The following is a 27,190-nucleotide window of genomic DNA, read 5'->3' as shown; positions in this document are numbered from 1 at the left end:
ACTTGAGCCTGAAGGTTTTGGCATAATGTCTCCAATTCCCCAGTGTAAACTGAGCAAAAAACCAGTCTCCATGTTCAATTACAAAATTAATCATCTGTGTTTGTGCCCTAGAGAAACACACAGGAGAAAAGTCGGTGGGGTGAGGCTAATACTTTGCTAAATAAATTTAGACATATGTACACACACACATTTTTTTCTGAGGAGTAGCTTCCATGAATTACTTAGGTAATTCAGAAGGCTTCCCAGGTAGCCCTAGTGGTAAAGAACCCACCTGCCAATGCAGGAGACGTAAGAGACGTGGGTTTGATCCCTGGGTTGGGAAGATCCCCTGGAGGAGAGCATGGCAACCCACTCCAGATTCTTGCTTGGAGAATCCCCTGGACAGAGGAGCCTGGCAGGCTACAGTCCATGGGGTCGCAGATAGTTGGACATGACTGAAGCGATTGAGCACACACACATACATTTCAGATCCAGTAATTGGAAAATAAATGTTTGTGCACCAGAGCAATATTAGTTGTCAGCTGATAAAACAATATCATCTGTGCTTTCCAGGAGGCCCTAGGTGGGAGTAGTTTTAAATTGTTGTCCTTCCTTTATCTTAATTTTACGATGATAACAACATACATTCTTTCAGAATTACACGACTGTTTTTCCCACTTCAGGTTAATGTTTTTCTGCTTGGATCGTGGAAAACACCTGGATTCAGTTCAAAAATTGAGGGCCAAAGAAGGCCTTTGGGGGACAACAGAGGGACAGGAACTCCCTCTCTGACTCTGCAGGATCACCCCTGAGGCTGGGCCCCGCTCCATACCAGTAGGGTAGGGAAGAGCAGCCCCCATGTCTGGGGTAGTGCTTCCCAGCCAGGGGCAGAGCTGGAGAACCTTCATTCCAGATGATGAAGGCCTGGGAGTCTGCAGAGGCGGCTGGCGCAGGGTTCCAATGCTCCCCGAGTGCAGTCCCCTCCTTTCTCCACTGCTGGGAGACCCATGGCTCCTCCCCAAGGGCTTAGCACCGACTGATCTGTGCTCTGGGGGAAGAATAACCAGCTCGTTTTTTGGCAGCAATGTAAACAAACTTGCCCTCTCCGCTGAGTCTGTCTCCTGAGACCCTCCGTCCCATCTCCGCTGACAATGTGCCGTTTTCTGTTCAATTCTGCCTGTTTACTTTTTTATTGTGATTCATGTCTGAGTTTCTTTGGAATCAAATTATTGCATTTCCCTGGTGAGAGATGCCATATGACGATCTTGTTAGAACAAAATCAAATAAAAAAAATCTGCACCCGCTGCTGCTCTCTCTCGTCCCCACCACGTCTTCCCTACGGTTTGGACACACTTCTGTGTCGGCTCCTCGAGTGGTAATGAACCCTTCCAGGGTTGAGGCCAGTTTTCAGACAGTTCTTTCTTGGAAAAGATAAAGATGAATTGGTTCAGACAGTGTCAACGGAGAGACACTCACTGTTTCACAATTATTTTACAGTTTATGAGGCTGGTGTTTTTTGACATCTGAATTGAAGGAAACCCACTGGCTGGGTGATGGTACTGAGTCATGGGGGCAACCTGAGGCTTTCTTGACATTCCTCCCCTAGAAATGTTTCGACACTGGAGTAACTCATGGCTAGGACAAATGTGGAAGCCAAGCTTTCACACTGCAGTCTTCCCTGGTGGCTCAGATGGTAAAGAATCTGCCTGCAGTGCAGGAGATACAGGTTCACTCCCTAGATTGGGATGAGGCCCTGGAAGAAGGCGTGGCAGCCCACTACAGTATTCTTGCCTGGAGAATCCCATGGACAGAGGAGCCTGGTGGGTTACTGTCCATGGAGTTGCAAAGAGTCAGACACGACTGATTGACTTTCACATCACTTTGCTTTCTGAATGGGGAGAGAGGGATGCAGTTGCTGTTACACTTTTACAGTAAATACATTTCCCATCTCCCCTTCACTTTTGGGGTGTGGATTATTATCTTTCAAGCTGTGCCTGTGGGCCTTGTACGACAGCATTTAAAAATTAAGCTGTTTGTATGAACAGAACTCCATCCAAGTACAGATGAGAATGAGATGTACGCGTTACCTGAACCTCTTTCTCTTCCCGTGGCAGCCAGAATAATGTCCGAGCTTCTGGGAGGGACTCACAGAGCCCTGACTGCTCAGGTTCTCTGGCTTCCATGTCTACCTGGAATCGTGCTCTTTCACTTCTCCAGACCCACTCCAAATCATCCTTCAAGGAACAAGCCATCCTTGCCCAGATTTGGGGATGGAGGTGAGACACAGAGCAGGCACCTCCTTCTCCCTGAGGCCACTCTGCAGGTCTGCCCCGGTGCGCATTACTCATCACGTCCCGGTGACTCTGTCCCACCACAGTCCTCCCCCGACATCCACTCCCTGCCCCCAGGAGTGAGCACTTAGTAACCTGAAGATTCCCGAGCACCGGGAACCTTCCTAACAGAACTTCCCACCTCGTCTTTCTTCCAAGAGCCCGTTCCCATGTACTCCTGCTTACCTCTCTGGTACATATTCTCTTTGCGTTTTTTTCCTTTCTTTTTAAAAAAGAAAGCTGATAATGGTTTTGTCACTGAAAAGTTTTTACTTTCTCCCTCAGCTTTAGTGAGATATAATTGACATGTAACATTGTATAGCTTGAGGGCATATAATGTGACGATAGCATACCTGTATATATTCATTTTAAACAGGCCTCTCTGGATATGGAGAAAAGGGAACTCTTCTCCCCTGTGGGTGGGAATGTAAGTGGTGCAGCCACTATGGAAAATAGTATAAAGGTTCCTCAAGAAACTAAAAACAGAGTTGCCATATGATTCATCAATCCCATTCCTGGGCACATACCCAGACAAAACTATAATTCAAAAAGAAACACGCACCCCAGTGTTCACAGCAGCACCATTTATAACAGCTAAGGCACAGAAGCAGCCTAAATGTCCATTACCAGATGAATGGATAAAGCAGATGTAATCCACATATATATAGTGGAATATTACTAAGCCATAAAAAAGATGAAATAATGCCATTTGCAGCAACATGGATGAACCTAGAGATGATCATACTCCGCAAAGTAAGTCAGAGAAAGACAAATATATGATATCACTTACATGTGGATCTAAAATATGACACAAATGAACACATATACAAAACAGATGTACAGAACAGACTTGTGGCTGCCAAGGGGAAGGGGGCTGGGGGAGGGTTGCATTGGGAGTTTGGGATTAATAGATGCAAATTGTTATATACAGGATGGATAAACAATGAGATCCTACTATATAGGATCCTACTATACAGGAAACTATACTCAATATCCTGTAATAAACCATAATGGAAAAGAATATATGTATATGTATATGCATAATGGAATCAATTTGCTGTACAGCAGAAACTAACACAACATTGTAAATCAACTATACTTCAATAAAATAAATGAAAAAAAAAAAAACGAACAGTCCCCTCTGATCCACTGAATAGCTAGCATGGGAAAAAGAGGTTTTTGAAATGTAATTACTAAAACATTTTATTTCAGAGTATGACGACTCTTATTGAATCATTAAACTATAACATGCTTAAAAATTATACACTGTTTCAGTTTGCACTTATAAATCATATTTATTCAGGATAAGGATATCTGAAAATGAAATAATTTTCTTCTTATTTTCAAATATGCATCATCTATGGTGTGCTATTGGAAGTCCTAAGGTAGGTATTTTAAAATAGTCTGTGAAAAATTGGACTCAGGTTATTTCATAAATTGTTATTTGAGCCTATAACTAATCTCTTTGACATTAACATCGTTAATAAACTTTAGAGCAATATCTGCATTCGGAAGACTGGAGAGAACTAAAGACGTCATCTCTATTCATTAGGCTTATATTTTCTCAATAACCTAATTTTGTCTTTCATAAAATATTAATGCTTTTGGAAGTCTTGGTCTTAATCCTATTAATTCCTAAGCCAGCCTTTTAAAGTGCAGGAGGAAATATGCAAAGGCAGTCAATTTCACTGAATTATAAATTAAATCACAGAAGGTAAACCTCAGAATTTCAGCATGGCTAAAATGCAGAACTTCATCTGGACATATTTTATTGACTTTCATCTGGACATATTTTAAACTAAGCTATGAGGGCCTGGTCCAAGTTTCTGTCCTTGGTTTTGCAGACTTTTGATTTGAGGTCACTGGCAACATGTGAGACACATGCGTTAACAGAAGAAAGTGTGTCTGTGCATTTGCTTGAGGTGGACAAAGATCTGCTCTTCTTTTTAAAAATTTTTTGGCTGTGCTGGGTGTCATGTGGGATCTTAGTTCCCCAACCAAGGATAAAACCCATGCTCCCTGCACTGGAAACGCACAGTCTTAATCACTGGACCACGAGGAAAGTCAAAGACCCGGTCTTAAAAGAAGCAGAGCAGTGGTGGGGCTCTGACTGCTGCAATGAGTCCTTGACAGTTAAACCGAACAGTACAGCATCTGTACTGCTAAAATTGCGGTATGAGGGACGCCCAAGAGGAGAAAGAAGCAGAGTTTGAACCTTGAAGTACAGGGAGGTGGTAGACACTGATTTTAAAAATACTCTAATTTCAGACATGATGTTTTCCAACTTGGAGCTAGCCAGGTAGACAAAGTACGGAAACACCTCTGATTTAAAAAGCCACATGGTTGTATAATCCTATTTTTACTATAAGCACACTGCTACTTTATCTTCACCAATGACTGTGAACTCATTTTATTTAATAAGGTAACAGAGAAATCCAAGCCTCCTCCTTCACCCAGTTCACAAACTCACACACAGACACACACATACACACACTGACACTGACGCTGTGCTCTTCTGAACCAGTCTTCATCCAGTCAATTAATTCTCTCCAGTTCGACAAAGACTTTCCAATAGAATTGGCTAAGGACAGAGGCTGTGAAAGGGGTAAAGCCTACTCTGTTCATATGGTGTCAGAGTATAAACCACTGCTCCTGAAAGGCCCTCAAGGGCTGCCCACACTGGGTCCCAGGACAGTGACCTGCTCACTGAGCTGGCGGGGCAGTGACAGCTGTCACTCCATGACCCTAGCTGGCCCCTCTACTTTCATCTTATCTCCAGCACAAGACATCACTGGCTGGCCTACAATGGCTCTGCTCTAGCTGGACAGCTTCTTTCTGAGCTAACACTCAAAATTCCTGGACTTTAACATCAGACTTCATTACAGGAAAAACCTGGAAAGGTATGAGGAAGGGGGATGAGAGCCTGCAGGCTTCTGTTTTCAAGGCGTATTTGTGCGGAATAAGGAAAGAGGTGAAGAAGTAGTCCTCCTTTTTCCATTTAAAGTAGGCCAGCTTCCCAAGTCTCACCGGCAGATGGAAACGGATCCAGGGTTGAAACAGCTGATCCTTCCCCACCCGTCTCATGGGCGCCCTGGCAGGGGGGAGATGGATGCACAGCCCCTGGCTCCTAGCCCAAGGAGGCAGAGGGGAGCCTGGGTGCAGGCGGGGTGTGTGCTCACCTCATACTCCTCCTTGAAGCCATAGCCCTCGGCACACTTCATCTGCGTGATGTGCTGGAGCAGGTCAGCCACCCGGATGGCGGGGTGCAGCTGTCCAGTCTGGTAGGGCACGTCGGCCGGCTCGCGCTTCTTGTACGTGTGCGGCTGCACCAGGCTGCTGGTGTCGCTGGCCATCGTGTGTGTCTCGTCTGGGAAAAGAAGGTCATGGGGAAAGTGAGGGGAACCAGTGGCTATGCCGGGGTTGCTGAGAATCTGATATCCCCTCAACCTACAGCTGCCACAATCCCCGCGATGATTCAGCAAAAAAGAAAAGTTAAATGTCTACAGGTTTAAATGGGGTTGGCGGTACTGGTGGGGATGAGGCAGGAATCTGTTTTTACAAAGCAGTCCAAACGATCTCTAGTTTTCACAAAGCTGATCCGTAAGAATCCTTTAGCCTTCAGGCGCTAAAGTTCACCGAAGTTTCGCTCTGAAACTTCGTCAAGGCCTGGTTCCAAACCAGTCTTGTTGTCCTCTGAAGATTCATGAACTAGTTTGTATGAAGATGGAAATCAACGAAGTACAAATGTTCTGTGAGCAAAGAAAAAGTGCACAGAATGGGTTGGCTTATAAAGCTAGCGATGAAAACGTGAACTTGATACATGAGATCCAAGATGAATGGGGTGGGGGGAAGAAAGGAATTGGGTTGGATGAGTCACTTTGCATGCTCCAGGATCACAAAGCTGGAAAGACGGTGAATGGACACAGCACTCATGGGATGTTCTATGAGAGCGAACATGCAGGCCAACGCACAGCGGAACCAGCTGGCTTTGTCTGGATCTACAGATAAGACACACACCCCCATTCCCTCCACACCTTCTCCATGGGGTGGGTGCATGGGGGAACTTACCATTTATAGGCACTTTTAAGAAGATACATATCAGGAGAAAAGAGGAGGAGAAAAAGGAAACAGGGCATAAGCAATAATACTACGTGAATAAGTACAGGTATTTTTTATTTTGTGCTTTAATTTTACAGTTTTCTATTCATAGGTGGTCAGAGGGCAAAGCCTCATTTCTCCCATCACATAAGGATGAAGGTGCTTAATTTAAGCACTCAATAACATTAGGAGGTTAAAATAGTATCATAATTGCTTTTCATCCCCTATGAACCAAGTAATGACTAAATAAGTCTTAGTTGTACTCGACACATTTTCTCACTTAAATTTCTTGAACAAGTCAACCAAATTGTACTATGAAATTAATGTCAGAATTTGGTCAAATAAGCCTTAAGAGGCTATATTTTAATGGAAGGCTCCTAGTAAATTAGAATAATGAATTGCAGAAATTGTAGCTATTAAAAAATGTCTTAGGCAGGACGATGTTATTAGGTTAAGAGTTCCACATTTTACAGGTTAACTCATTACAATGCTGAATCTCTTTAGCCATTTTGATTCAGGGTATGACACATCAAAATATAATGAGAAAGTCACTTAAAATGAGAACATTAAATTGAAACTGGTTTCAGGCATAAAGAGTGAAAACATATAAGAAAAGATGTGTTCAATTAAAAAGAAAATGACCAGATTGTTTATCAATAGAGAATTCAGCTGCGGGTTTTTGTCTGTTTAAACTGAGAAGTTCAGCTCCCAGGGAAATTTAGTTCAAGGGCACTTGGTGAGCTGGGCCTGGGTTTGGGACCTTCTATCTGCATCGCAAAGCCCCCGGGAGGCATGGCATGAAGGGTGGCACACAGGTGTGTAGCTATGCGCTGCTGCTGAAATGGCACCTGATCACTACAAGGTGGCTACAGACACAAAGACGAAATAAAAAAGGTGGTCAGTTGATTTTATGATCTTTTTCCATTTGGATTTGCTTTGAGATTTAGAAATTTATTTGTTCCCATCTCTTAGAATAGTCGCAAATAAACCAGGACATTTTCACATCAGATTTGTTCATTGGCAACCGCCAAGTTCACAAAGGGGCGCTAGTCTCCCTCCTAAAGCCCTGAATCCCTGGAGCTTTCAGCTGCTCCAGCAGGAAGCTTTGCTCTTTATACTCAAATAAATGGAACATTAATTAGTTTCCCCCCGTGCCTCTCATTCTCTCAGTTTTGTACCTTTTGGGATGAATATAATTAAATGACCTCCACTGTGGATGGACCTTCTGTTCTAACCTCTCTTAAATGAATCATGTGAGTCTTTCACATAGATCCACTGGCAACCAGGCAGTGCTGAGACCCCAAGGTGAGGCATTCTTGAAGTTTTAGGTCTACAGAGTGGCCACCAGTGTCACCTTGTATGTGTCACTCACACTGCATCAGGACAGTGTGATCTCACTACTACGTGGACATGTCTCAGAGGATCTACACACGACCCAGAACATCTAAAATGAGAATATTATTATCAAGTACATAGATACTGACAGGGAAATAGAAGGTTTCTGGTGTGATATCTGTTCTGAAATCAGGTCACCCACACCAGCAGAAAATCTCGATTCCACCAAAATGAGTGATTCATCAGTTACCTCTGCCTTCTTCAAAAAGAATGATTACAGATAAAATATATCATTTGTCCCTAACTTCCTATAGTTGTTAAAAATAACACACCTATACGTTTTAAATTAAAAATTATGTGTAAGAGGAAATCAGAAATAAAGTTTCTAACTAACATTTCTGATGGTTTTCAAAGAATTGAGAACTCATTCTACCTACATTCTCTTGTAAACTTTCTAGAATTTTCAATGAGCCAGCTAGAAAAATCTCCAAACAAATGCTGTTTTTGAGGTAGGGAGAGGTCCGACTTATCTACCTACCTACTTATCTATCATCTATCTACGTTTTGCAAGAAAATGATACAAAGGCATACTAAAGCTTTATATATTAGGGCTGAGCACCTTAGCTTGTGTGAATAAAAAGCACTAGAGGATTTAATTGTGCCAAGCTCTGAGTCACAACAAAACATGCCTTCCTGCAAATTATAATACCACTATTCCCCCAAAGTGCCAGAGTAGATGCACAGCTTAATTTCTTTGCATGGTTTCAAGTGATAACCTACATGACACACAGATTCACCTTTGCACCCAGTAATGGGGAACGGACAGTGCCCAAGCACTGCTGTTTGACACACTGGCATGTTGGTACCAGTTCAACACGGTAAACAGCTACTTGTTGATCTGGCTGACTTATTTTTCCCAATGTGTATTTTTTTTTTTTTTTTTCTATTTGAATCATCTGTTCCAGTGACTCTTTCCCTGTAAAGAAGCCTAACCAACTTTAAAAGATGTCATTAGTGTTTGTAATAACAAAGCCCCGACTTTAAAAGATGGCATTTGTTTAATAAGCTTATCTAAATCCTGCTGTGAAATCTGAACATTGTCTTGCCTCTGATAATGTGCATCTCAGCCCTACCCCCTCACAGCTCCCCCAAGGTCAGAACATCTACCAGAGGAATCGAGGAATGAATGCCAGCCACACAAAGAAATTGCAAATCTTTGCTTATCAAGAGATTCTGCAAATGTCATCTGCATATAGATTGCATTGTTCGGGTGCCTACGATTAGCCCCTCACTCACGAAAAGGCTAAAAACGCAGCTTTCTTTCCCTTACTGTCGCTAGTCAAAGGTGCTGGCATTAGTGGGGTTTGCTTATTAGCCCTCAAAACAACGCAGACAAAAAAAATTCTGGTTTAGTCTACTCTTCACCTTCTGTCTGAGTTCTTTTTTTTCCCTCAGGCAACAAACTGGCTTAATCAAGCCCAGAAAACATCATACGGGGGAAAAAAATACACTCTCTACATAAAAATCGTAACAACTTAAGAGAAAGAGAAGCACAGGGGGAAAAATTATGTTGCCAAGATATAAACCCTGGATAGGAGAGTTATGAAGAAGGAAATGGCAATCCACTCCAGTAGTCTTGCTGGGAAAATCCCAGGGACAGAGGAGCCTGGAGGGCTGCAGTCCATGGGGTCACAAAGAGTCGGACACAACTGAGTGACTGAGCATGGAGAACTAGGAAGCAGGCCTGGCACAGCGGAGGCTGGAGCCCTGTCTACGATGGATGGTTGTGCACCTGGAAGTCATCCGTATGGTGCTCCTTCTTGGGAAGGTTAGTGATAGGCAGAAAGCAGCCTGGTACACCGGTTATGGTCTCAAAGACAACAGCGGCTCATGCTTGTTTGGGTCCATCACGGCTAGGTAACACCATTTCTCCTCCCCCTCCTTGTATTTGGACAAATGGGATTTTTTTCTTTATCTCCCACTGGGAACACTTCCTACTTTCATTGCATTCTGCCCGAAGGGGCTAACATTTTATTTCATTTCCAGTGACATCCTACACCTCGTAAACCATGTGATTATAAAGTGTCACCTTGTCATTCTGCTGTTGAGACCATCGGCTCCTCTGAAATCCCACTGCGTGACAGACACTTGGAAACGCTGGGGGTGCCCTGGGTGGCTCCGAGGAGGGGCAGGGGGCCTAAACTCTACTGTGATTATTTTTTTTTGCATAATGTTTGGCATAATTAGAAAAATGCTATTTTTGAAACAGCTGTTTTTAGTGCTCAGCAGTAAGTGACAATAATAATGAGCTATTTCCACATTTATGGCTGTCACACTGGACAGACTTCAGGTCTTATAGCTGAGTTTGGACATGCTGTGATTTTTCCTTGGGATCAAAACTGACTGCAAAGTCTGAACCTGGCAAAGGAGAATGCTAGAGCTGGGTTCACTCATTGGAACCTTTCGGAATCATTCCCAGAACACACGCAGCAAACCCTTCTTATCAATGGGGACTGTTTGGAGAAAGTCTTTTTGTTATGCGCCCATCCCCGCCCCTCCAGACCAGCCACCACCCGCTGTCCTGGTTACAACTCCTGCATCAAACTCCCGTCTCCTATAGAGCGGCCACTGACTTTCGAAATTACTCCTGTAATGAACTGTGATAAAGGGAAATGTTCTCACCTAAAATTGCAGTTGGCACAAATGGGTCTGTCATACACCGTAAGCAGGTCAATGCAGAGAAAGTAAAAAGAGAGAGAACAGTGAATGATTGATGAAAGGCCCCCCCTCCCAGTCTTCCCGTAGAAGCCACAGAAAGCATCGGGTTACAGCACATCAAACACAGTAAGCTCCTCAAGCATCTTGGGCAGCAAAGTGAGCCCTGGGTGACTCTGAGTGCTCGGGGTGATGAAGAGATGCAACAGCAGAAAGATCTGTTACCTGGGTAATAGGAGTTGGGCACCGATGTGCTCAGGGTGTTGGTTTTCATGGTGAAGGACGATGGTGAAGACACAGCTGTAAATGAGAGACAGGCATGTCAGCGGGGGCAGAGAGGCAATACCTGAAAGTACGGCCCTGAGGTCACGCATGGGAAACTGGGCTGGGTGGACTGTGGACCACAGAAACATCAGAGGTTCACCTGCGTCTCTGTGATGGATATTGTCCCTCTCCACCTGCCCTGCGGACTTACTTGTGCTTTAGAGCAGCGGTCCCCAACCTTTTTGGCCCCAGGGACTGGTTTCGTGAAAGGTAATTCTATCATGGACTGGGGGTGGGAGGGATGGTTTGGGGATGATTCAAGCACATTGGATTTGTTGTGCACTTCATTTCTACTATTATTACATCAGCTCCACCTCAGATCATCATCCTGGAGGTTGGGGACACCTACTTTAGAGGACACGTACCCTTTCATCACTTAAAAGATTTTCTGACCCCACAAATGAAGGAAAATACCCACAACCACAGCCCCTTTCTGGATGCAGAAATTCATTACTCTCCCTTTTGACTCCTAGCCTTTGCTTGTAGGGGGTTTCCCTAGTGGCTCACACTGGTAAAGGATCCGCCTGCAGTGCAGGAGACCGAGGATGGATCCCTGAGTTGGAAAGATCCCCTGATGAAGAGAATGGCAACCCACTTCAGAATTCTTGCCTGGAGAACTCCATGGACAGAGGAGCCTGGTGGGCTGCAGTCCATGGGGCCACAAAGAGTCGGACAGAACTCAAGCAATGAACACTTTCACTTTTTTCACTTTGCTTGTAGAATTTTACCAAATGCTCAGCTGATTATTTACAACTAAGAGGATGAGAATGTGTCTACACATGGCTTTTGGAGAATGTTCCAAATGTCAATGTTTTTGCAATTTTCTAAATCCTCACCTTTCTCCTATTGTAGACACTGAGAGAACATTTCACAATATTCTATTTTATGAAAAATAAAGATGTTCCATATGTGTTATTTTTAACATGAAAGCTGCATGCCTACATGTTGGCCTATTAGGCCTTAAATTCTTAAAAACCTGCTTATTTTCCTTTGAAATCTTCCTCTGAAACACTCAAGCTTTAACTATTTACACCTTCTCTTTCCACTGTTATTAAGAGGTAAAGCCAACCCCATCCAATTTATCTGATCCCATTGAAAGTGGATATTTCCTATTCTTAAAGTAGTTTAACTCTCTTCAACATCTTAATTGATTAGTGCTTTAAAAACACTTTAATTTCATTAAAGCATAAGGATAAATGATTTGAATGTGCTTAAGTGCACAGGCTGGTTGATGTAAGTCTAAACTTTAATTCCTCCAATGTAGTTACATGGCTTATTTGATGCTGACATCCTGATCAGAACACTAATTAATACCACTTGTGTGTGTGCTCAGGCATGTCTGACTCTTGTGACCCCATGGACTGTATGTAGCCTGCCAGGTTCCCCTGTCCATGGGATTTTTCAGGCGAGAATACTGGAGTGGGTTGCCATTTCCTACTCCAGGGGATCTTCCCCACCCAGGGACTGAACCCGCATCTTCTGCATTGGTAGGCAGTTTCTTTACCTGCTGAGCCATTGGGGAATCCCTTAATGCCACTTAAACAGGTGTTAAATGGGCCACTACCAACCAAGTCCCTGTGGTGACTGCATCTTATCTTTATTCTGATGACACGCTGATACGTTTTCATTCTCTTGGAGTAGTTCCCTTTCAGACAATGGTTTTTCCTGTGTTTATGTTTTAAAAGTACCGAATTAGTAAATGACAAAACTGGAAACTAGGCTGCCTGTCATTTATACTTTGCTAAAATAGAGAAGTGTCACATTTATGATGCATGTTTATGATAAATCTCCAGGAAAAAAAAAGAGAATGACTGATAAAAATAAGGACAAAAATCCCTGAGTAACATGCCAGGGTCAGGAAGTAAAATGCCTGTTACCTGCTGACATTTGTATTTGTTTCGTAAAAATGTGCAAAATACAATGTGCAGATACAAAATAACTATGTCTATTTTCACCTTTAAAAAATGTATTTAGAAACTTCTTTGTATAAAGATTAAACCCACCCCCACTCTCCCTAACTACTTCCCCCTTGCTTTCTGCACATCTCCTGTTTGCTTTGGTGGACAGATTATTCCACACTGTTATAAATGTGCTCAGACTTATTTTTAAATTCTCCAACCTCAGTTTTCTCACTGTCTCATTCCTAAAAGGTACTCACCTCCCAACCCTGAAAGATCTCAAACCTGCCCAGGCTTGCAGTGGTTTAAGGCTAGAAGTCTAGTGGTCCAATGAGTACATTTCCTGAAAGTTTCCTCCTCCAGTAATTGTTCTTATGCAACAAAGGCATTGGGCTTCCCCGGTGGCTCAGTGGTAAAAAATCTGCCTGCAATGCTGGAGCCACAGGAGATACTGGTTTGATCCCTTGGTGGAGAAGATCCCCTGGAGAAGGGAATGGCAACCCACTCCAGTATTCTTGCCTGGAGAATTCCATGGACTGAGAAGCCTGGCGGGCTACAGTCTATGGGGTCGCAAAGAGTTGGACTGAAGTGATGCAGCACACATGCACGCACAGCACACGTTAAAGGCGTTAAGAGAATGTGGTGATGATGGAGTTTACCATTAGGGTCCCTGTGGATGGGATTCCATGAGACCCACCCATTGCTCAGAGAGTGGGGAAAAAAAAGCTTCTTCCTGTATCTCCTCCACTGGCTGCACTGATGGGAGAAACAAGTAATCCCTCATGGCCAGCAAGCCCCAAGCTGCCCCCAAGTCTGCAGCAGCCCTCTCGATAGGAGCAGTTTTGGATTCCCACAGATACATTCATTTTTAAAAAAGGCAATGCCAAACTAAATACCCTACCCAGAGGCAAATACCTTCTATTGCTCAAACTTCCAAAGCCTAGAAACTCTTAACGTAGGTTTCTGCTCTTTGGGTAAGTAAGCCCAGGTAAATTTATTTGTGAGCAATTTCACCATGACACAGAAGATTTGGAACATAAACAGGTGATCCTGGAAAGAGAGGACGTGTATCCGAACAGTCCCTCCACACCGATGTTCAAGAAATAACTTGTTCAGTCGTTCAGTCCTATCTGACTCTTTGCAACTCCATGGACTACAGCGCACCAGGCTTCCCTGTCCTTCACTTTCTCCTGGAGCTTGCTCAAACTCATGTCCATTGAGTTCATTGAGATGCCATCCAACCATCTCATCTTCTGTTACCCCCCAACACAAATTCTCATCTTGTCTGTAGTGGGAAGGACTTCTCCCCTCAACCCTCCCACCCAACAAATGCATCCTCAGTTGCTTTACTTTGGCAGTGAAATGCATTACATACTTTCGAAATGAAAAAGATAGTATTTGCTACAAAAAAGCAGAGAAAAGTCTCCAAAAAAGGAAGGAATTTGTGGTGAACCTAAGGAAGGAATTTGTGGTAAACCTAAGTACCCCAGCAGAGAAGGCAATGGCACCCCACTCCAGTACTCTTGCCTGGAAAATCCCATGGATGGAGGAGCCTGGTAGGCTGTAGTCCATGGGGTCGCTAAGAGTCGGACACGACTGAGCGACTTCACTTTCACTTTCACTTAAGTACCCCAGATTCTGCCACCTACACTGAAAATAACACAAAAGGGCAAAGGACAGTGACCACGGATGAGGAGTGCGTCCCACCCGCCCAGGTGAGAGCGGCGTGTGTTGAAGTCCCATGCCAGAGAGTGGGGGTTGCAGGTGGATAAATAAATGTAGGACCTCTAACTGGCACAAGGTGGACAAGCGTAGCCACTGTGGAAAGAAAAAAGCAGGCCTTTCTATGAAGCTTTGCTGAATGTGGGGGGGAAAGGCAGGTGTGAGAGGAGACGGAGAAGAAGAAACCACATTGTGTGTGATGTGGGGAGGGCGCTGGCGGAGATGCTGATCGGAACACCCCAGGAGGGTGGTCAGGACAGGCGTGAGCACTGCACTGGGATCAGCCCTCTTCCAGCGGAGGCTGAGGGTCTGCGCCAAGCCCCCGCCTGTATTTTTATTACTGTTGGTGACAGCTCCCCTTAATCCATCCCATTGTTGTTCAGCATCCTGATTTAATGCAGCCAGGGTCAGCAGCAGCCTTTGGGCATGGATTTCATGAAATGAGGAGACCTCTGACCTTGAACCCAGCAGGGCTGGGAACCACATCATCAGGCACAGCTTGTGGATTTATCTAGGTCCCCAAAAAGATCACCAGGGGCTGAGGCCAGAAATACTGTCTGTATTTCCAACAATCCTTGTCATTGTTAGCTTCCTAAAATAGTGCCCTGTACCTGGATGGCAGGTGGTAGCACGGGAAGGTGTTAGCTGAGTTCCCTTTACCCACCTGGTGTGAGACGTAAGCCTTCTGAAGTGGAAATACAGTTTAACTTATTAATTGCCACTAATAGCCCTGTAATAAAGGCAGAACGTGTCAGCTAAACAAATAAACAATTAGCTTGTTACTGCCATTTAGTGAGCTGTTTTATAACAGGCTTCCCCCGTGTGGTTCCACACCTGGCTCGCTCACAAACAGGAGCTGAGGAACAGCAGGGAGGGTGGGAAGCAGGTGCTTCTGTGGGCGGGGAGGGCCGCCTTGGTGTCAGAGCTCTCAGGTCTTTACAGACACGTGGCCGTGGTTGCCTGTGCTCTGACCTGGTCCCGTTCCCCCCTCCCGCAGCATCGTTCCTAAGCCGCCGTGGCACATGGGGATGTGTCCAGCATCATCTGAAGGGACTGGCGAAATCAACAGGGCCTAAGGATTGTCTAGGGAGGTTTTGTTTCCTAACCCCCGGACCCCAGAGGTGCCCCGAAGGCGGGAAGGGCGCCCACTCACATCTCCCGTTGAGGTTGTGCGTGTCCATGAAGGAGAAGGCCTCATCGCAGCTGGTACCCTGCTCGGCATAGCTCTTGTCCATGGAGCTCACCATCACCGTCATCTCCTGCCGTGTGCTGCTCATTGTCTCCTTCCGCTTCTGGGCCAGTTTCCTTGGGACAGAGAGTTCATTATGTAGACACACGCAAGGATGGACCATGTGCCCTGACCGACGATTGGAACCAATGGTGTTCACACTGGAGTGCATGCGTGAAAGGAGGAGGCTGCCAGGAGCCTGCATGGGACACAGCCCTCTGACCCTCAGATGGCTGTGACATGGACCTAACCCCAAATGAACCCAGAGTGGTTCTCCAGCAATGCTGGTCAGCAGGGCCAGAAGGAAAAGAAAAGGCAAGTTGTTGGCTTTCCTGCAGGTCCGCAGAAGAATAATCCCCGGGCTTCCCCTAGCCCCTTGGTGAATGAGATGCAAAAAGGCCTTGGAAGGCAGGGAGAGCTCCAGGTCTTTGGGAGACAAAGGTTAAACCTTGGCCTTTGAATCATTCTCATTAACCACCAGAAGCTCATAATCTTTTAAGTTACAGAGACCAGGACAAAAGCTATAAAACCGAAGGGAAACTGACATTCACATACATGCATAAAACACACTTTATAGCTCTTACTACTGGAGGTTTTTGATGCATCCAGGACAGACAAGAATAGAATTAGTGATGCTTAAGAAGGTATAAAGCGAGAAGCTTTAAGAAGACCATAACACTGTAAAACCAAAAGTACGATGTCCTAAATATTCTAATTCTGCTTAAGCACTTAGCAGCGTTTACACAAGAAAACAGCAGCTATTTCCAGTAAATCATCTTGACTCTGACTGACCCAGGACACGGCACCATTTAAAATGAGCCGCATAATCAAAATCACCCCCATATTCGGTGATTACTAATGCAGTGTGAGGCATTGACTACATCAGACCATATGGATAACCTTTATTTTCATTTCCAAATGCCACATAATCCAAATGCTTTCTTGCCTGTAGTTATAATAATCTTTTGATTCATACTTAGAAGGCAGAACATTAATAACTTGCCCCTTTTTTATTGCTAAAAGTTGTTGTGGAAAAAAGATACATTTTTAAACAGAAAAATGAAAATGATCTATAACTTCTATGACAACGTTAAAGTTGTAAAGATGGGAATATAAATTGGTGTAGCTACTGTGGAGAATGGTATGGAGTCTCCTCAAAAATCTAAATAGAGCTACCATATGATCCAGCAATCCCACCCCTGGGCATATAGCTGATGTATGCATTCCAATTCTAAAAGATACATACGCCCCATATTTATAGCAACACTATTCACAACAGCCAGGACATGGAGGCAACCTACATGTCCACTGACAGATGAATGGATAAATAGAGATACATAATTACAGGCAAGAATACTGCAGTGAGTTGCCTTTTCCTTCTCCAGGGGATCTTCCCAACTCAGGGATTGAAACCTGGGTCTCCTGCATTGCAGGTGGATTCTTTACCATCTGAGCCACCAGGGAACTTCTACCACCACACACAATATCTGAATATTACTCAGCCATAAAAAAGAATAAAATAATGCCATTATGCAGCAACATAGGTGGATGTAGAGATTATCATACCAATGAAATCAGTCAGAGAAAGACAAATATCACATGGTATCGCTGATATGGGGATTTCCTGGTGGCTCAGATGGTGTAGACTATGCCTGCTATGTGAGACACCTGTGTTCGCTCCCTGGGTCAGGAAGATCCCCTGGAGAAGGGAATGGCAACCCACTCCAGTATTCTTGCCTGGAGAATTCCATGGACAAAGGAGCCTGGTGGGGTACAGTCCAGCGGGTAGTTTATACATGGAATATATAAATGATAGAAATGAACTTATTTGTAGGACAGACATAGGCTTACAGATATAGAAAATAAACCTATGGTTATCAAAGGGAAGGTGGGAGGGATAAGTTAGAAGTTTGAGATTTACATATACACACTATTATATATAAAACAGGTATCCAATAAGGACCCACTATATAGCACATGGAACTATAGTCAGTATCTTATAATAACCTATAATGGGAAAAGTCTAAAAAAGAATATGTATATTTATATCTTCATATATATATATATATAAAACTGAATCATTTTGCTGTATACCTGAAACTAACAAGCATGGTAAGTCAACTATATTTCAAAAAAAATTTTTGAGATTATGCGTTTACAGTAAAAAGCTGAAAAGATTTTGCAAAGTAAGCGGCATGGTTCCTCTAGGTGCCAGCTTGCTGAACCTGCTCGTCTTCCCCAGGGTCCCCCTTTTCTCCAGACCATCAAGTGAGTCTGAGAGGCAGAATGCGGGTTTGGATATTCTCAACAGGTGTTCTGGGCAGAGGCAGCACTGAGTCCAGGTCCACAGCTGCAGTTATGACAATACGATTTCTCTCCACCTCCAAGTCTGCCAGCTCACTGGAAAAGCACTCTTAAGCCAGGTTTCCCCAGGAGCGCTAAAGTGGAGGCCGGAGATAATTAGTGCCATTATTCAGGCATAAACGTCCCCTTTTTGCTGGAATTTCTTTAATGTGCTTCGGGCTGATTTATGCAGATAATTGCCTCAATATTCTCTTCTGTTCTGCCTATGAAGAGAGACACGGTCAAGTTTGCCAGACCTCCCTCCCTCTCTGTCTTCTCTTGTGTTTCTCTAATCCTTTCAGGTTAGGAGATGGCAGTGAAAGTGCTTCTTACCCCTGGTGAGATGAGGTGGTGGAGGGGGTGTGTGTGCAACAATAAAAGCCAAGCTTGTACCAGAAAGATCTTTCTCCTTTCTTACCTCCCCGTGTGTGAACTAACTTCAGTGAGGTCGCGCTACACACCCCACTGCTGATCTTCCTGAAGCACAAAAGACGGCCATTAAGGACTGGTGAGAACCTACTAAAACCAAGCAGAGGTCCAGTCTGGAGACGCACAGCTTTAAGCTCATGTCCATTAACCATACACTCTGTGCCTGTGAATTGTTAAAACCCGCCTCCCACGTCCTCAGCAAGCCTTCCTGCATTAACCTCACCATTTGACCACAGACACAGATGTCACTGGGAGCCAGGCAGACCTCACAAGGGAGTGAAACAGGTCTAAAATGATAAGGAGTGGTGGGTGCTGGAGAAGTGGAAGGGGAGACAGCCACTCAGCTCCAGAGGCTGGATGCCTCATAGAGGGCCCAGACGTTGTAAATCAGGAGAAACCCCAAATTCAGATTTTATAGGAACTGAATTTTAAGTATTGTCAAATAATTCAAATTAAAAAATTAAAAAGACTATGTGGTCCACAGAAAGATGTTTTTGGACACTTCTGCTCGCCACTAATACACACTTAGGAACTTAATTGTGTTGGAAAGGAAGAGCGTGGAAACCGCCATACAATGCACAGCTACTGTGTGGCACTGCTCTGTAAGCACTCTCTCATTTAATGCTGCTGCTGCTGCTGCGTCGCTTCAGTCGTGTCCGACTCTGTGCGACCCCATAGACGGCAGCCCACCAGGCTCCCCCATCCCTGGGATTCTCCAGGCAGAACACTGGAGTGGGTTGCCATTTCCTTCTCCAATGCATGAAAGTGAAAAGTGAAAGTGAATTTGCTCAGTCGTGTCCAACTCTTTGCGACCCCATGGACTGCAGCCTACCAGGCTCCTCCGTCCATGGTATTCTCCAGGCAAGAGTACTGGAGTGGGGTGCCATTGCTTTCTCCGCATTTAATTCTAGTGACGGTAAATAATCTGCCTGCAATGTGGGAGACCTGGGTTCGATCCCTGGGTTGGGAAGATCCCCTGGAGTAGGAAATGGCAACCCACTCCAATATTCTTGCCTGGAGAATTTCATGGACAGAGGAGCCTGGCAAGCTAAAGTCCATGAGATCGCAAAGAGCAGGACATGACTGAGCAACTAACACTCTGACTTTCACTTTTTTCAACCTGGTAAGAGCTATTCTTCTCATTTTATAGATGAAGCTGAGTCTCAAGAAGTTAAACTGTCCAAATTGTGGAGGAGCTGGAATCACACCCCAGATCTCTCTTGACCCCAAAGGTACTTATTCTAGAACAATGTGCTTTGTCTAACAAGGTATTTCATTAATTTACATTTCCATACAAGTTACATTATAATTTTCACCAAATTGCTTTCAGGTGTGAATACTCCATCACCTCATGACTAAATATTATGCACTGTAAAAAGTAGGAATTAACAAAAAAAAGTAGTTGAATTAACAATTGTCATAGCAAAGCATTAGAAAAGAGTTTATCTACAACCTACTAATCAAAAGTAGCTTGCTTGGTCACAGACATTATGAGTCACTGCTTGGGATTTTTGGTTTTTCCTCATGTACAATTAAACACTGTATTCCATAATTAAGATGGTTGAGGAAGGTTAGATTTAGAATTGAGGGTTGGGAATGACTGGATAAATTGAAATTTATTCTCTTTTTTTTTTCTCTATTTCTCTTTTGGACTTTGTGTTTCAGATCTGGTTTTGTTTTTTTTTTCCTCAAGTGAAAACTTCTAAAACTGTCAGAAAAACATTGTGAACTTAATGAAATAGTGTTTTGTGCAGGAAAACTCCTAAAGTGGAGGCAATTTTTCTTTGCGATCTTATCTAAAGACACAGGTAAATTTATTTTCCATTTTGATTTTTAAGAAATGGTTTGTCTGAAATATTTAAACCTCCAATCTCTAAATTTGGATTGCATGAATCTCAAAGACCTTAGTAATAACAACAACAACAAAATGTTCTTATAGACGTCAATGGAGCATAAAAAATTAAGGAGAAGACTTCGGTTTCTTGTTGGGTATGAAGGAGCTTGGAGGTCATTGCTCTGTAATAAAAACAAGTGAAAAAGCTGAACAGACAATTGTTTGACTTAACTTGTAAGATAATTGATGTCACAGGGCAAATGACTGTCCCTCGAATTACAAACATGCAGATATGGAGAATCACAACTCACCAGAGCAGAAACGCATGAGCAGAAATCTATGTGAGAGTCAGCACTGAGGCCGAAAAACCCAAACTGTAATTGAATTACTGGAGGCTCAGTGTGGATCAGTCTGAGACTTAAAAACTCCAGCAGGGTCCAGACTTAACGGGGACCTCACACCTTTTTGAATTTTATCTTCAGCAGCCCTACCTGGTTCTCAAAGTAAAGACTGGAGGAAAAAAAATCACCTCTGGCTTTCAGCAGCAGGAGGAGGAAAGTAGCCAACTTGAATATGTTCAAAGCATTCTATGCTTTTTATAATAGTTGCCCTCAAGAATATTATTTTCCTAGAGGCTAACCTGTTGTGATTTTATCAGAGCCCTAACCAATCTAGGGAAGGAAAGTTATCCAAACCCAGCCCCTTCCAGCCATCCTGTCCACCCAAGGAGGGGGCTACTGAAGTGCCTGTGAAGGTCACAGCTCAGGACACAAATTCACTAAAAGGTTGAGACCCAATTGTGGGTCTCCTTGCCTCTCCAATAACTTACTATCATGTGACTAAAGACCTATTTGCAGAAATCCCTTTTCCCTGGTACATCAAGTCTGGACATCAGTAAAAAAATTACAAGGCAGACTAAAAGGCAAACAACACAGTTTAGAGACAGAGGAACCACTGGGATAAGGCTCATATGGCAGGGATGGTGGAATTATCAGACTGGGAATTTAAAATAACTATGAGTTATAGGCTAAAGCCTCTAATGGATAAGAAGACAACACTCAAGAATAGATGGAAAACAAAAGAAGCAAAAGCATATTACCAAGTGAAAGAGACCAATCTGAAAAGGTTCACTATACTTTATGCTTGGTTTTGCTGTAAACCTAAAACTGCTCTAAAAAATAAATTCTATCAAAAAACCCTGTATGCGAGACAGCAAAAGAGACACAGATGTATAGAACAGTCTTTTGGACTCTGTGGGAGACGGAGACGGGGGATGATTTGGGAGAATGGCATTAAAACACGTATAATATCATATAAGAAACGAATTGCCAGTCCAGGTTCAATGCAGGATACAGGAAGCTTGGGGCTGGTGCACTGGGATGACCCAGAGGGATGGTATGGGGAGGGAGGTGGGAGGGGGGTTCAGGATGGGGAAGACGTGTACACCTGTGGCAGATTCATGTTGATATATGGCAAAACCAATACAATATTGTAAAGTAAAATAATAATAATAAAATAAAAAATAAAATAAAAGGGAGGGAATGTAAAACAAAACCCAAAAAACCCTACAATACTGCTTGGGAAAAAATTAAGAGGGAGGAAAAACATAGTTATAGCCCTAAATTTCCCAACTAGAACAAAAGAGAAGGAAAGAAATGTGGGATGAAGTCAAATGAAAAGGATGGTCCTTCATGAATATTCTATTCAAATATTTCTCTTATATTTCTTTCCTGGCATAAAAATAAAAACAAGAAACAAGGGCAAGGGAAAGGGAAGAGAAATCCTTGGCAAGTTATTAACTATGTGACAGGCATGAATCAGAGTCGGTAAAGAGAACATGGTGAAGAACGATGTCTTCAGCATCATGTCCTATGGGAGAAGAGTAGCAGGACAATGGCCACCAGTTAGGAGACCCAAGTGTAGCACGGATGGGGGAAAAACAGAAATAACTCTTCCTTCTCCTTGTTTCCTCCCTGAACCTGAACTGAGTGGTGTTTCTCAGAGGATCAGGATGGGAGCAGATTCAAGGGGAAGGAATACAAAGGTCAACTTCGGTTCAGACCTTAGTCTCACCCATGGTTAATTGCAACTCAGGGTTATAGGACATGGTTCTCCAAAGAGCCTGACTTGTCCATCTCTATTAGAGGCCCTGCCATGTTGGGTTACACCAACAGAGACTGTGACAGACAAAAATTGGTAACACTGACCTGAAGGTCAATGCTTGGTTATAAAAAAGGCGTCTTCATTTTAAAATGATCTGTCATTTGAAATTCTACAGGGCAGGCAAAACTTGAGGATTTGCAGATCGCATATAGACATAAGGGAAAGGCAAAAGGCTTTCTGGTTCTGGATTCTACAATTAAGTGTGTGCTTCAACTTAATTAAGGATGGGGGCAGAGGCTGGAACGGAGAAGAAGTATTTAATTTTTCCTCACAGTAGGGAAGAAATAGATATTGGTTGAGTCAAAGAATGCATACGTTATACCAAATTGCCCGGATTCAGCTGAATAAACCTCAATGAATAGGGAGCTGTCACCTCAAAGATGGATCTGTGAGGGCTACCAGATGATATTGTTTTTAAAGGTAAAATGTTAAGGAAAAGGAAACAAATGGTCCTATGTTTTAAATATCAATATTTTCAATGCAAAAGTACCATCACTACAATAGCTGATAGAAAAACAATGAGGGTAACAATTACCGAAAGTTCTGTAGGACTTGAGATAAATCAGAGATGTTACATGCGTTAACTCTTAGTTCTCACAACAACCAGTGAGGAAATTGCTATTATTATCCCAGTCTTAGAGAGAGGGAAATTGAGGCATGGTGGTGTTAAGTTGCCCACGACCACATGGCCAGACGACTTGAGACCTCCAGCATAGTTTCCTGCATTGAGATAAAACCATCTTCATAAGACTCAATGGCATCACTAAGCAAACTTTATTGGTTGCTTAAATTCAGACACAGAAAATAAAGGCTGGTTTTCCTTACCAGCTAGGATTTGCAGCTGTCAACCAAGGTAAGCGTTCTTTTTTAAAGATTTTTTTTTTTTGATGTGGACTATTTTTGAATTCTTTATTGAATTTGTTACAATATTGTTACTGTTTTATATTTTGGTTTTTTGGCTGCGAGGCATGTGGGATCTTAGTTCCCCAACCAGGGATTGAATCTGTGTCCCCTGCACTGGAAAGCAAAGTCTTAACCACAGGATAGTCAGGGAAGTCCCTGGATTGTTCTTCTAACAAGGCTGCTCACTGCATCATCCCCTGAGAAACCACTACATCCATGTCTTGTAGATGCTCATCATCAACCCAGCTGCCTTCCAGTTCTCACTGACTAGTACACATGGCCTGTGTTAATCACAAAGAAAAGACTTTCACGTTGAGACAAGTCAGCCTTTGGATCTTGGTTAGGTCTTTTTCAGAGTTCACCTCTTGACGTTATGATGAGATGACCTGATAGGCTGCTGTGGCCGCTGGCAGACTGGGAGAGGACCTTAGACATGGCTTTCCTCCCCAGCAACTGAGAAGTGGGGACTGATTTCATTAGTTCAGTTCAGTTCAGTTGCTCAGTCGTGTCCGACTTTTTGCGACGCCATGAATCGCAGCATGCTAGGCCTCCCTGTCCATCACCAACTCCTGGAGCCTACTCAAACTCATGTCCATTGAGTCGGTGATGCCTTCCAACCATCTTATCCTTTGTTGTCCCCTTCTCCTCCCCCCTTCAATCTTTCCCAGCATCAGGGTCTTTTCAAATCAGTCAGTTCTTCGCATCAGGTGGCCAAAGTATTGGAGTTTCAGCTTTAGCACCAGTCCTTCCAATGAATACTCAGGGTTGATCTCCTTTAGGATGGACTGGTTGGATCTCCTTGCAGTCCAAGGGACTCTCAAGAGTCTTCTCCAACACCACAGTTCAAAAGCATCAATTCTTCAGCATTCAGCTTTCTTCACAGTCCAACTCTCACATCCATACATGACTACTGGAAAAACCATAGCTTTGATGAGATAGACTTTGTTGGCAAAGTAATGTCTCTGCTTTTTGACATGCTCTCTAGGTTGGTCATAATTTTTCTTCCAAGGATCAAGCGTCTTTTAATTTCATGGCTGCAGTCATTGCAGAATCTGCAGTGATTCTGGAGCCCAAAAGAATAAAGTCAGTCACTGTTTCCACTGTTTCCCATCTATTTGCCATGAAGTGATGGGACCATATGCCATGATCTTAGTTTTCTGAATGTTGAGTTTTAAGCCAACTTTTTCACTCTCCTCTTTCATTTTCATCAAGAGGCTCTTAAGTTCTTCTTCACTTTCTGCCATAAGTGTGGTGTCATCTGCGTATCTGAGGTTACTGATATTTCTCCTGGCAATCTTGATTCCAGCTTGTGCTTCTTCCAGTCCAGTGTTTCTCATGGTGTACTCTTCATAGAAGTTAAATAAGCAGGATGACAATATACAGCTTTGATGTACTCCTTTCCCGATATGGAACCAGTCTGTTGTTCCATGCCCAGTTCTAACTGTTGCTTCTTGACCTGCATACAGATTTCTCAGGAGGCAGGTGGTCTGGTATTTCCATCTCTTGAAGAATTTTCCATAGTTTGTTGTGATCCACACAGTCAAAGGCTTTGGCATAGTCAATAAAGCAGAAATAGATGTTTTTTTCTGGAACTCTCTTGCTTTTTCCATGATCCAGCAGATGTTGGCAATTTGATCTCTGGTTCCTCTGCCTTTTCTAAAACCAGCTTGAATATCTGGAAGTTCATGGTTCACATATTGTTGAAGCCTGGCTTGGAGAATTTTGAGCATTACTTTGCCAGAGTGTAAGATGAGTGCAATTGTGCAGTAGTTTGAGCATTCTTTGGCATTGCCTTTCTTTGGGATTGGAATGAAAACTGACCTTTTCCAGTCCTGTGGCCACTGCTGAGTTTTCCAAATTTGCTGACATATTGAGTGAAGCACTTTCACAGCATCATCTTTCAGAATTTGAAATAGCTCACCTGGAATTCCATCACCTCCACTAGCTTTGTCTGTAGTGATGCTTCCTAAGGCCCACTTGACTTCATATTCCAGGATGTCTGGCTCTAGGTGAGTGATCACACCATTGTGATTATCTGGGACATGAAGATCTTTTTTGTATAGTTCTTCTGTGTATTCTTGCCACCTCTTCTTAATATCTTCTGCCTCTGTTAGGTCCATGTCATTTCTGTATTTTATTGTGCCCATCTTTGTATGAAATGTTCCCTTGGTAGCTCTAGTTTTCTTGAAGAGATCTTTAGTCTTTTCCATTCTACCGTTTCCCTCTACTTCTTTGCATTAATCACTGAGGAAGGCTTTCTTATCTCTCCTTGCGTTTCTCTGGAACTCTGCATTCAAATGGGTTTATCTTTCCTTTTCTCCTTTGTCTTTTGCTTCCCCTTTTCACAGCTATTTGTAAGGCCTCCTCAGACAACCATTTTGCTTTTTTTTCATTTCTTTTTCTTGGGGATGGTCTTGATCACTGCCTCCTGTACTGTGTCACGAACCTCCATCCATAGTTCTCAGGCACTCTGTCTATCAGATCTAATCCTTGAATCTATTTGTCACTTCCAATGTATAATCGTAAGGGATTTGCTTTAGGTCATACCTGAATGGTCTAGTGGATTTCCCTACTTTCTTCAATTTAAGTCTGAATTTGGCAATAAGGAGTTCATGATCTGAGTTCATGATTTCATTAACCTATCACTTAAGACTACAGCTTTGTTTTGGGTCACCCAGTGGCAAAGATGACCTAGACTGCTCCACTGACTGGTCAGGGTGTCTGCAAGGGACACAGGCCAGGAAAGAGGAACAAACTCAGTGGACCTCTTAGGCAAGTAGCTGTTAGGTTATCTGTCCACACGTACACACACATAACCATAAGCATTTCATGGTGAAAAGGCTCAAATAATGAGTCATATTATACAAACATGATGAAAAATTAGCCTTTCTCAAACTTAGAAGCTGTAAAAGAAAAATTTGGAAAAGGTTGACTTTCATTTAAAAGAAGTTGAAATTACATGTATTACAATCTAGAATCACTTCAAAAATCGTGTATATCTTTCATATGACTCTGATGATGTCAATTATCACAAATTACAATTAAAAAGGTACTAGGAAAGTATTGTTTATTGTGAGAAAATTCACAGACTCATATGTTGAACAAACACGTGGGGACAAAATAATTCCAATACCCTGTGTTTTATTTTTGGCATTAACAGAATTAGGAATGGAATCTGCTATTTTCTGGAGGGAGTCCAAATACCCAAAGCTTTTTAACAGTAGAGTGTTTGATAAAACTTGTCTTCCCCCTTGAATTTCAAAGGAACCTCTGATTGGAAAGCATTATCTGGATATGGTTAGGGAGCCATCATTTTTATGCTCAGCCAACAGGTATTTTACTGTGCTTCTCAGCAAATGTTAGTGTCCACTGTATGAGGGCTAGGCTTTTAATTCTTTTGCTTGCTGTATATCCTGTCCTAGAACTGTACTAGGACAAATATTTCTAGGGGACTTCCCTGGTGATCCAGTCATTAAGACTCCATGCTTGCAATGCCAGGGGCATGGGTTCGATCTCTGGTTGGGGAACTAGGATCCCACATGCTGTGTGGTGCAGCCAAAAAATAATAACATAAAATAAAGAGCTGTCTTCCACTAGAAATCTAAAGACCTGTCTTCCACTAGAAATCAGGTTCTACTGTCAGCTAAGATCTGTCGATCAAAGGCAATTAAGAAAAAAAAAAAAAACATACTCAACTTATACTTGTCTATATTTGTTCTTTTTTTTATTAAAAAAATTTTTTTTGAGGTATGGTTGATTTACAGTATTATATGTTTCAGGTATACAACATAGCAGTTCACAATTTTTAAAGATTATGCTCCATTTATAGTTATTATAAAATATTGGCTCTATTCCCTGTGCTGTATAAGGTATCCTTGCAGCTTATTTA

General features: G+C 43.0%; 1 protein-coding gene across 4 annotated transcripts in view; it reads right to left on the bottom strand.

Moving 5' to 3' along the window:
- PTPRM (protein tyrosine phosphatase receptor type M) overlaps positions 1 to 27,190 on the bottom strand; it is a 660,428-nt gene that overhangs the window by 124,735 nt on the left and 508,503 nt on the right. For 2 of the 4 annotated variants that reach the window (XM_070361479.1, XM_070361481.1), the window contains exons 15-18: positions 15,555 to 15,706; positions 10,683 to 10,757; positions 10,425 to 10,451; positions 5,489 to 5,676 (exon numbers count right to left, since the gene is read on the bottom strand). In XM_070361479.1, coding sequence (XP_070217580.1) covers positions 5,489 to 5,676; positions 10,425 to 10,451; positions 10,683 to 10,757; positions 15,555 to 15,706 — 442 coding nt within the window. The remainder of the gene's footprint in view (positions 1 to 5,488; positions 5,677 to 10,424; positions 10,452 to 10,682; positions 10,758 to 15,554; positions 15,707 to 27,190) is intronic. The other 2 variants (XM_070361480.1, XM_070361482.1) reach the window with 1 other exon arrangement.

Source organism: Bos mutus, chromosome 24, assembly GCF_027580195.1.
Source record: "Bos mutus isolate GX-2022 chromosome 24, NWIPB_WYAK_1.1, whole genome shotgun sequence".
Classification (NCBI taxonomy): Eukaryota; Metazoa; Chordata; class Mammalia; order Artiodactyla; family Bovidae; genus Bos; species Bos mutus.
Note: the sequence above shows the minus strand (reverse complement) of the source record. Positions and strands in the feature narration are given on the sequence as shown.